We start from the raw sequence: 12542 nt of genomic DNA, 5'->3' as shown, positions 1-12542 counted from the left end.
AGGTTGACTGTGCACCTGAGTGAACATAAATAGTGCTTTCTCTTTGGTACCCAGCCTTAACACATGTCAATAAAGAACTTTTTCTTTGCAGTAGAAAGAATGGGATCCCATTCATTTGCTGCAGTGTAAGGACATGGATATATTAAAATCATGGTAGAAAAAGGGTACAAGAAGACGAATATTTGTTTTGACACAGAAAACAATAAGTAGTTGTAACCTTCTCACCTGTAACTCATAAACTAATAGACACATTATGCTGCAGTGCTAAAGGCCTCACAGGCTTGCCATCTGATCAGCTAATATGTGCATAACAAGACCGACAGGTAGAGAACATGCTTACTGTATCAGAGGCTTAGCCCCATCTGCCTGATTACTCAGCGCAACCTGCCACACATTGTTTTACACATTATTTGTCTGGATCTGATTCAGGCCGTTAACTTCTGGAGATGGGACAACTCTATTGGTTAGTCCGGACTCTATAGTAAGATCTAGACGTAGCAGCCATGGTAAATTCCCAGCTTCCTTTGGTTAGTTATCTCTCTATACAGCCTATCTGCATTTCAGTTATCTCCTCTGAATATCAGGTCTTATTCTGTAACCCTACTACACACAAGCACACACACACACAAGCACGCACAAACACACACACACACACACACACACACACACACACACACAGACTCATAAACTCACATATTCACCATCATTTACAGACACAGTCCTACACAGTCCTACACAAATACTCACATAACCATACAGCCATACACACTGCACATACACAATTATATATTCACAGAGGGAAAGGGAGAGGGATGTCCATTTACTGTTGATGTATAATGTATGATCTTAGAGTTACTGCCAATACTTAAGGTTAGAATAGAATAACCCATTTTTCTTAAACCATTGCTAGTAGGTAAAGCAAGGTTACCTGATATATTTCTGCCAGTGAAACCAGCACACCTGGTGAATTCATTATTATTCAATAAATTCTGACATTGTGGAAAGACACAAACTCTTGTCTAGGTTGAAGACATTTTCTTCCATTATTTTTGCCTTCAGCAGAAATTTACATTTCAACACTTCTACTAGTTTCACTCAAATATTTCGGTAGCCCTCAGGCAAGGCAGATCACCAAAGTACTGGGAGCTACCACAATCATCCCATTAGTGTTCGCGAACACAGTTATTAGACCTATTACTTTTTATGTCTGAGTTCTAAGACTTCAGAAATTGAAGTAAGAGTTGACTTTTAAGCAACATTTATGCTATATCTGCTACTTTTCTGTGACATTAAAAAAGCCATTAAAAAAAAAAAGATAGTAGCGGAATAATAGGCAGATATACAAATGTATCTACTAACTCAAAGTCAAAGCCTCACATGTACTGTGATTCCCAGTTTTGTATTGAGGTTTCAGTCTTCCATACATTTTGAGCCATATTGTGAAGAACACAATGCATCTCACATCTAATAAAAGCATCTTGCAGGCATCCAAAGTAGAGCCAATCCCATATTCACAATTTTACCTTAGCTGGCTGTGACTGGTGATGACTCTGCAACATTCTTGTCATAGTCTAAATTCTCTCATCACAAGATTTTTGTGCAACTTTGTATCATAACAGAAACCAAAGGTTTCTGATGACAGAAAATGGAACAAAATACCTCGTAATTGGTTTATTATCGATTTCCAAATTTGTTTTAGAAAAATACAAATTTGTAGTTAAATAGAAATTTAAAGCAAATGCATGTTTTTCACCTTAAAAGAAATATAAATTGTTTATTCTAAAGAAAAAGAAGAAAGACCATTGCCATCAAAATACTTCTACCCCAAATACTGTATTTTAATATGGTAACAGTTTCATAACATTGGCAGTTATAAAACAAAGAAAGTCATGAATCAAGACAATTTTCACAAACATTGGTAGAAACACTGAGGAATAGTTACAGCAAACTGAGAAAACTCATACTATAGGCCTGAGTTGGTACCTCATAGCATTCACACCTTGGGGTGTGAAGATCTAGGAGTTGTTCATATACTTTAAAATGATTTGCCTCATAGCCAAAGGTTGTTAGGTCACACGCAGGGATAGAAAATGAATGGCTACTTAGAGATTCAAGGTTAGCCCCAAATCAAATGTAATGCTGAATATTCCAGATGTCCTGTCAACCAACCCTGGTCCTTCCCTCCACCCCGCTTGGAACTTTGGTTCATAGAGCAAAGGATAGCACAAGAACCAGGATGAGGTGTGTAACTGCTGCATATAATTCCTGTTACACACTCAGAACTTATAACTTCAGAGTTAAAATTTTAAGATTGTATGGACAGAGACTACAAAATTGCAAATTTAAAAAATTTCCAAGGCAGAATCTTGGTATGGCAGAATTTCTTCACAGGAAGTCTTTGGAAGTCATTGTGATTGGCACTCAGAAATGGCACATGTATCTATCTAGTAGAATGGACATCCTGAACTAGTCACATAGCCATATTTTCCCACTGTGAATGGATAAGACCATTTAAGTCAGCCTTTAAAAGTCAGGCATGCACATTAGTTAAATTCCTAGAGAGAAAGCTAATAAACAATGACACTTTAGTAAAACCTTATAGAAAAGCATTATTAAAGAAGGTAAGACTACAAGTAAAAATTGCAGTAATAGTATATGCTATTTACATTGTATTTTCTATAAAATATCTATCAGAAACATTAGTGGTCTTTACAAAAATTTTTATAAGCTAGTGACTGTATTGTCTTCTTTTATATATAAGAAAACTGAACTGGAGAGTGTAGGTCATTCACTGAGGACTGTGTAGACACAACTGTCTTGCCTGTGGGTCTACAAATCGAAGCATCAAAAGTCTATCTTAACCATTGTGCAAGACGAATTCCTCAATAAAAGGAAATTTATTTTTTAGGCTATGATGGGTTTTGAGTTTATTTGTTATAATTTACTATGGAAGTGGTCAGGATCTGTCAACCTTGTACTTGTTAAAAAAAAAAGAAGTCCTTTAGCTTTCAGCATTGAACAGTGTCATGCACAGTACACTGTTACTTTACTGATTAAAAAGACTAATTTTGACTCTCTCTGTAATTGGCTGGTGTATGAATGCATTTGTGTGATAGCATTATTTAACTGACTTACTGCTGCCTTACAAATAGAGAATACAAGAAAATATGGTTGCCAGTGTTCTCGAAAAGCACAGGTCAAAAGAGCAAAGAGATGCATTGCAGGGATGAAAGTTCCTAAGTGCACTTAAACTCTGGAGACAGGCAGTCTCTTCTGAGGTTGCTTCTGTAAAGGATGTAACTGAGCATGGGTACTCTGCTTTCTATCCAAAAACATACCTCAGGTGATCACCCCTCAGCCTGTCTCCCATTCATGATTTGTCCACCGTGTGCTCATAATACCTATCTGTTTTCATTGTGTGGAATTGCCCATGTTCATTCTACCTATATCTCTGCCTTCAGCAGTTTTATTGCTTATTATAGTACTGACTTGGGTCTAGCTCCAGGGGGTATCACCCTCCCAGATCTTTCACTGCTCTAAGCCCAGTACTATACCCCTCTTCAGAAAGACATACCTAATGAAACACGTATGTCCAGAGCAGAAACAAAGATACCTGTGAATAGGTGATTCACACTGCTGCAGAGAAAAGAAACCTGGTAATGTTGAATCTGCTGATGTTGCTGCTGACAATAGATGGCTTAGGAGAAGAGTAAATTGCCCAAGAGGACTGTGAAAATGAGATTTTGGATGTTTGCAGGTATATCTCAGAGAATCACTCAGATCGAGACCCTAGGACAGAGTCCCATTTTTCTTTCTTTCTGAACATCTTTGAATCTTGAGATGTTTCTTTAAATTGCCACCCTAATGGAATAAATTTGTTTTTGCTCAACATTTGTGTCTTTACTGTATTATTATATTATGTATGTGTATACTGTGTTATTGCACAGATGACTGGAAGCTTGTGATCTCTGCTCCCTGTTAAAAATCATTCTAAAATTCCTAATAATGTTACTCTTCTTCATTATCTGTTTTTATTTTAGGTTTTACCTTTGAAGCAAGACGGGTCAGCACTTATAAATCATCAGGAAAATAACTGAAAGCCATTTATTCTTGTTATTCATCAAGTGTCCTGAAAAGCTATGGAATATCATTTAGAACTAAAATTAAAATATCAGTATTTGAACACAAGAAGAAAGAATGATAGAAAACTTAGTATTACTAATACATTTCCTGAAAACCCAATGAAGACAATAGATAATATTTTAGTTTTTTAATATATCATATGGGGGGCCTAAAGCACACATAAATAATTATTAAACTTATATAGAAGTATAATCATTTGAATTTAATATTCTATAACTTAAAAAGTAAGATTGTGGTTTGATGTGAGCATGAATAGTCTATGAAGAAAGAGAAGAGGATTGACATTTCTTATTTTGCCTAATTTTAATGTTTACATATTAATCAGATAGTAAAAATTCATTATCTAACAGTAATTTTATGGTTAGTAATCAACATATAGCAACTGAATGAAGTACGTGTATAATTTTCAATCAGTTTTCAAAATAAAACATGCAGTTAGAAATGTATATAGAAACCGAACAGGGCAAATAGTTCACTACATTCAAAGAAGATAACAAGTATTCCCGTTAGCTTTTTGATATACTTTAATCTTTCTTTGACCACTAAATACATGCTCACAATTCCATATACATTGACAGTTAGTTTTGTATCTGAATTCTGACACTTCTCTTTCACTCTGTCACTCATGTGTTAATCCCACATTCTTCATAATCACACATATCCATGATAGACTTTGATTAAAATGCCCTTCCCTTGCTATTAATGGTTATAGAAATGAGTAATCTAAACATGAAACATGTAAAATATCAGATTAGTAGCCCAGTAGCAAATAAAGGTAGACACATGAAAGAAAATAAGCTATGAGATGCAAGTGACAGGGCTTAGCTGAACCATTAAAAAACCCGTTCTTGATGAACTGCACAGAGGATTAACTTGGAGATAGTTGAAATACTTGCATACTAAATTATATTTTAAATAGAAAGATGGATAAAAACTTTCAGATATTGCTGTCAGTGAACCAGAAAATAAGATGGTATTTTAAATTCACTTCCTGCATTATTTGTATGGATGATTGAAGCTTTTGAATATTAAAATGTTTAATAACTGAAGACTGTATTTTATAGTTATAATGATAGGCCTGGTATTTAGTTTAAATTTAAACTTTAAAGTAGAAATGAAGTTTATTCATAATGACATATACATATAGACATGACCATAGCAAAGATTTGCCATAATGAATTATGTATCTATCTGTATTTTAAAATCAGTTTCTGAGTTGAATTGCTTTTAACAGTGATGTGAAGAACAATCTTGGAATTAATCTTGGAACTTAGTCTTAAATTGTATGTGTGCATGCGCGCGTGCTTGTGTAGAGAGTGGTTAAGAAGGCCTGGGAAAAAGCAAACATGTGAGGTCAGTGAGTTAGGAAGTATAGTTCAAAGCATTTGCTTTGTTTGTTTGTACAGCCTGTATTCACCATGAAAACATTCTACTTGTCTTTTTTCCTACATTGGATATAAAAACAAGGATCCAGCAGAACTCAGAGACATCATCAAGGATAAATGGCAGTCAGTGCAATGGACATTGATGGCCCTAATTAAAAATCCCTGGCCATCGTCTAGTAGTAAGTGGCTTCAAATCAACACTTTAAATTTGACTTGCACTTTCTATTCTCTTTCGCCCCCTCTATGGTGAGTGGCCTATTTAAGATGTGTGAGGATAGTAGGTATTTGGTTTGTAACATCTCATCATTCACGAAGGTCTCCCACAGTCTGCGGTTCAGACGTCCAAACTCAGAGCTTGTTCCCCTTCATTTTCATGGCGCTTTCTGTCTGGTAGATTTTCCAACCACAGTGATTGTTAGGTCTTACACCGGCCTTTCACTTTTCTAGTGCACCTATCCCAGATCAAAATTTATATCTACCAAAAAAGTAAAACTCTGTCATCTTGAGCTAGCAAAATGTCTTAGTAAGTAAATATGCTGTTGTCATGTCTAATGACCAGAATTAAGTCCTTGGAGACTAACATTGAAAAGACAGTCTAACCCTTCAATTGGCTCTCCATCCCCCCACTACAGCAAGACCTGTGGAAAGCGTGCATTCATGCATGTATACGTCCATGCACTGCTACACACAATTTAAGACTGAGACCTGAGACAAACTCGATGATTGTTATTATTATTATGTTATTGCTAATATATCAAGATATAACATTATTTTATTGATATATAATAAAATAGCACAATTTTATCATATATATTTATATTTAAAGAGAGAAAACTATGCTATCTAGTTTCTCTACCATCACTGTGACTCCACTGTCAGTTCAGACTAGATCCTTGAAGAACCCAAGGCTGGGAAGCACATACTGTAGCTCCCAGTGTTCAAAGTACCCAGACCACTCTTTTCAAGCGCATTCAATATAGGCCTGAGACTATGACTTAACTCAGCTCTCCTTTTTTATCTGGGCTATCCTTCTCTCTTCATTTTTTAGCCTCTTACTTCTTTGCCTAATAAAATGCAACCTTTTTATCATTCAGTGCTAAATGTTCATTCTTTCATAAATTTGTTCATGCATGTCACAACATAAATTAACTCCTTCCTTTAATAATTTTTCTCTGATTAGTCTGCTGTTACTGTTTATTCATATCATGTCTCTTTCTTTGCCTTAGATGACATAATAATCTCAGCTATAAACCATAGTCTATTCTGCATGGAACAAAGTGGATGTTCCTTTCCAGTGCCTCTTACAGGGTCTGGGTCATAACTGATTGAATGAACAAGTAGTAGAAGTGAATTCAAGGTAGGTGATTTTATTTGAAAACTTTTAATGAAAGTTTGTTTTCTGTGTGATATGGGTCATAAACAAATTATCATGGTGAGGCCTCTGTTTTAAGTTTGATTTAAACAAGGTACAGAGATTTATATATTATCCTTACTATTACAGTTTAAGTAGACAAAGGGGGCCTTTAAATGTTTTTACAAAGTTCATAGAAATCACTGAATAAATGTAGCAGGTTGATCTGATGTTTTGATAGGAAATCTGCGTTCAAACCCTGAATGTCCTGTTTCCCACTTGGTTCTTGATGGTTCAATAAAGATTCTAGCGAATAATGAGCTGATTTTCCAGTTTTCCTGCAGTCAGACCAGCAAACTCTAGAGAGGAGAGGAATTTCACCAAGCTTCTGGAGAAAAGGAACCATCAGCCATGTGGCCATCAGCTGTTTCCCAGACTGAACCTGAGGTAGCAGGCAGGATATTGGAAACATAATAAAGCTGTGGGCAGATTTAGGGGGCAGAACAATGAGAAGATAACTGAAAAAGTAAAGTTGAGGCCAGATTTAGGGTGCTGGCCTGGGAGTGAAAAGAAGGTACGAGATAGCCAAGGAAGGTTTAGAAGAGCCAGGCCATTGAGATAAAGCATATCAAAAATAAGATTTTGTGTGTGTGTGTGTGTGTGTGTGTGTGTGTGTGTGTGTGTATGTGTGTGTTTCATCCATGTATCTGAGGAAACCTCGGCAGGGCTGGTAGCACAGTCTGTCCTGAGCTTAAAGCAGGGTAGCAAAAACTACATGCAACAAAGATAAATTTATTTAATTGAGATATTTTTAAGAAATGGTATTTTGAAGCACTGAGTATAATATAGCCATCTTTTTGCATTGGTTGCTGTTCACTCCATTAAGGAATATCTTAAATTATAACAGCCTAATCATTGATTTGAGTTTTTAAGTTAACTTGAGACAAGAGTTGATATTTTTATCACAGTGTGTGATCTAGCTGGTACAACACCTTTAATCCCTCTGGCTGGAATACAGACTCAGCCTTAGTACATCTTTAATCCCAAACCATGTAGGAAAGGTTAGTTTGCAGAAGGAAGCAGTCATGTTTGAAAGTGACATATAGTTGAGGGGTAGACAAAGTGATGAATCAAAGAAAGATTTGACAGAATTATTCAGAGGTAGGATATGGCTCACAAGGACAGGAAAGAGAGGCCTCTTAAAAGAGCAGTGCAGAAAATAAGAGAGTGTAGTTTTACTTGTACAGTTTTACAAGACAGATTGCAGCTGAAGACAAAACAAGCTAGAGAAAGAGAAGGAGCCAGAAGATTAGAATGTATTGACAGAGTTAGTTTAAGGGCAAAGGGAGTAATTTGGCAAGAAGCCAAGAAAAGACAGATCGAATCAGTCAACTTTCAGAGGAGTTTGAGCCAGAATGGCTTATTTGAACTAACCAGCATTTTAGAAAGAGCTAGAACAGATGGGCTTATGCATCTGTAAGCCTCTGAGATGACAATTACATCTAATGAATAAAAGTTACTTTTCAGGAAACACTTTGGGTTATGTTAAATATGTTGTGCTAGAAAACCTACCTAACATTTCTATTATAAAGTCACCATGCTTCTGCATTCTTAATGGGTGACAACATGATACTATTCATGGTACAAAGGGTCTACCCTTCACTTTCACCTTTCTACTTTTACTCAGTCCTTAAATGTAATCAATTCAAGGGCTGATTCTCTTTAACAGTGCATGCATAGTGAACTCCAAGGCATATTTTTATGTGTACTTTTAAGAATAGTCTATTCTTCTCCAACACAAAAATTTAGCATCTCCATACTTGAAGCATTTTGTTTTTAATTAAATCATCTCACGTTTGTTTTTATAGTTGTCACACTTGATTCCCCTGCCTTAGTTTGAACCAGAAAATCTCTTAAGGTTCTCACAAGGCAACTGCAATACTCTTCCAAGCAATCATACACATTACATACAGTATGTCTATACTGTAAGCAATTTCACAAACATCTAGATCCATCTTGTTAAAGTTTGTCACATCATCTTTCAGGACTGATGATTCAAAGAGATTATGTAAAATGGACCCAATTTACTTTTCTGATCTGCACTTTATTTATAAACACATTATCAATTTTACACAAATTTGATTATTTTGCAATTTCAAATATGTTCCTCTGTCCATTTTGTTCCTTTGGTTATCACTCACCAAGACACCCCTGCCAGACACATTCTTTCTTCTTTATAAAACCACAAAAATTGTGAAACTCTCAAAAAAAAAATCCAAATAATTTCTCCGTCGAGATTCATAGAATGATTCCCATGAATGCATGAGCCTTAACAGCTCTGGAAATCCCATAAATTTCCAATTTCTAAGCAATTCCACATTTTACCAATTTCATTTTCCCCAAACTAAAGATGCCCGAGACAGAAGTAGCATAATTTACCTAGCTCAATATACGTGTTCAAAATCCCTTCTATGTTGACATTTATGATTGGAAATATTTTTCCCTTGGTTTATAATTAACTTCTAAGCTTTTAACATATTAACATATAAGAAGAACAAACCAGGTAGTTTTTATGCTATTACATAAAACCATCAATGAGACTTAAGAGAATGGACAACCCCAATAACCTGGCACTTTAGTTTAGATCGCCAAGACATTTTATTATGTCATGCATGAACTTTCACTTGCTTTTATCTTTATAGTTCTATTGGTTTTTGTTTACTTTCACTGATTCTTCTACTCCCCTTCTTTACCATCTATGCCTGGCTGAGACAGTCTCACATATTTAATTTATTCTTTCATCAGCACATCGTGAATGAACACATATTTAATCTTTGCAACACACTGTGAAATATGATTCAACACTAGACCTTACATTTACAAAGGAAAGTCAAATTTTGAAAAGTCAAACTGGGTGCCAGTTTTTAAGACCCCCCCAATTTGTCTGTTGACACAGGAAACATTAAATAAAACATAAAATAGTTTAAAGTAAAGAACATGGTACTGTAGCATGTATACTCCTGTATAGTAACCAAATATGATAAAAGAAAATTTTAAAGAAGCCAACAACTTTCTTTTGCACTTTTTAATGCTATATCTATTTCATGCTTTTCCATTTCACATAGTCTTATCAGATCACCAAGAAGCAAGTTAAAACTTGGGGAAAAAACTATCAAGGGATGTATTTTAACCTGAAAATTTTAATTATAACTTATTATTTCTGCTGAAATCTATCCTCACTATGTCTCTGCTGCAATGGGTTTTATTCAACCCCATGCATGCACTTGTGTTGTAAAACAATCATTTTCCCAATAAATTTAATTTATCTTTAAAAGTGATAAAATTAGTAATAAAAACTGTACAGAAATTGTAGATATTTCTAGGTAACTACATAGAAAATGACTTACCCCCAGTTGCCACAGTGACTTCATTTAGAAAATGACCATAAAATGGAAAATCGAAGGACAGATTCACTCTCTGCAAGGAACAACATCAAAATAGAAAAATCAATAATGTGCAGAATGGTAAATGTAAAATAGAGAGCTTTTCAATTAAAGCTAAATGATGTTTCTCTTTACCCAATTGGTATTGCAGTTGACCTTAAAAACTAGGTGTTGGATGGTACTAAAGAATATGTTTTTGGCAATTGAGTATCTCAATCATGTGAAAAGAATAAAATTAAGTTATGGTCTATTGACTTCTTTCTGATTTATGGAAGATTCTCTGTAAATTTAAATTCTAAATCAACTTATTTTTCTCAGTCCTTATCACTGTTATTTCATCATATACAAATATATTTCTATCATTTAATGTGTAAACTATTGAGGGTAGTTTGTCATTTTTACCAGTTTATTAGAAAACAGTAGAATGTGATACATGATGAGATTGAGTGAATGGAAATCAATGACAGGGCTTTTTGCACCATTACTGCTTTGTTTATTATTTTTACACATCCTATCATAAAATGTGATTGATGGACGAAGAAGTCATGGAGCTAGAGATGGTGTGCTGAGGACATCATCATGTTTGTTTAGTGCAGGGAGCTATCCAGACATAGCATATCATTTCCATTTTAAAAGAATAAACAGCAGTTATTGTAGAGCTACTTTGATTTGCTACAGGATAAATTGGAGAGGTTTGGGTAGAGAATTCAAAAGACTTAGCTTTCTTAAAGGAAGCCTAAAATAATGATTCTTAATATATAAGAGCATGCATATATTTTGATTATTACTTATGTATATAAAACTAGTAAAATAAAAAGGAATAAAATAGATCTTTCTATGTCTAAAAGATTGCAAGGCAAGAAACAAGAAATGTGTTACATATAATGCATATAAAAGACAATAAGCTGAAATAAATTAATCATTTACTCCCTTTGTCTTTCTCTCTCTGTACCTCTCTCTCCTATCAGCCAATCTATTATCTATCATCAAAATATCTACCATCTATCTGAATCTAAGTATGTATGTATACATGTATTATGTATGTATGTATGTATAGATCTATCATGAATCTAACTCAGTGTATCCATCCATTTATCTTGTATCATCTGTTTATGTATCATCTATCTTTCTATCATTCATCTATCATCTACCTATCTATCATCAATCATCTATTTATCTCTCTCTCTATCAATCTATGTACACACACACACACACACACACACACGTGTGTGTGTTCAAAGGAAAGGTAACAAGTCTGATCAAAGCCCAGAAGCATTTACTAAATCCTTCCTTTAGTAAATGATATTATGTTAAAAATCCCACCATTTATACAGTTTATTTCTCTGAATCTATAAATTAAAACACAGAAGAAGATACCTATTGGAATTTAGTGTTCTCCAATTTTGCAAATGATTGCCTTTTCACATCCTTCAGAGATTTCTAATGACTTATTTGGCACAGAGGTAATCATTTGAATCTACTTTGACTTTCAATTAGCTTTTCTTTCCTTTTTCATAAAAGCCACATCTTCCTAAGACAAGTTTTTCATCACATTTGTTTTATGCTACTGAAAAAATAAAAATGTTTCCATTGTGTCACTTTAAATGAGTGGTCACTGATAACACTAAAATGAAAGTAATAATAAAAAATTGTTCTATCTGAAATATGTCAAAAACAACTCAGTGAAGGTGATTATCCAAGTAGACAGAACCCCACCATTCCAAAGTCTTCCCATGCTTAGTAGTAAAGATGCATCCTCATTAACATTTTTCTTTAAATATTTGTTTACTCACAAACACTGTTTTCATCAGGGATAATGAGAAACACATAGTACATATTTTCTGGTATACTTCAGATATTTGAGTTAGAACAAGATACACAGTCAACACATAAGCAAAAGAGAAAGAATTAAGAATCCATTTTCCTCAAGTGTCACACTGTTGTTGAACTACTCCCTCTTAAAATGAACTATTCATCTACATATAACATCATCATACCATAACATCATCTACCCTGTATTAATAGCCATGCACAGAGCATTTAACAGATGCTAGCATCTGAGAAGCTGGTAAATGTATATATTTCCTTTCACTCACTTCTGATAATTCCTCCCCACCACAGACACCATTTTCTTATAAATGCCTTGCTTCCAGTTCTCTTTGAATGCTACTGTCTATCATCACTTTGTTACCTGGTTCTAAAATACCATAGTATACAGTC

The 12542-nt window shown here is 34.6% G+C and overlaps 1 protein-coding gene across 2 annotated transcripts in view; it reads right to left on the bottom strand.

Annotated features, from left to right (window-relative positions):
* Positions 1-12542, bottom strand: part of Plxdc2 (plexin domain containing 2) — a 366505-nt gene that overhangs the window by 163660 nt on the left and 190303 nt on the right. For both annotated transcript variants that reach the window (XM_034510583.2, XM_034510585.2), the window contains exon 4: positions 10287-10356. In XM_034510583.2, coding sequence (XP_034366474.1) covers positions 10287-10356 — 70 coding nt within the window. The remainder of the gene's footprint in view (positions 1-10286; positions 10357-12542) is intronic.

The sequence above is a fragment of the Arvicanthis niloticus genome, chromosome 8 (assembly GCF_011762505.2).
Source record: "Arvicanthis niloticus isolate mArvNil1 chromosome 8, mArvNil1.pat.X, whole genome shotgun sequence".
Taxonomy (NCBI): domain Eukaryota; kingdom Metazoa; phylum Chordata; class Mammalia; order Rodentia; family Muridae; genus Arvicanthis; species Arvicanthis niloticus.
The sequence above is the reverse complement of the archived record's forward strand: the minus strand, read 5'-3'. Positions and strand labels throughout refer to the sequence as shown.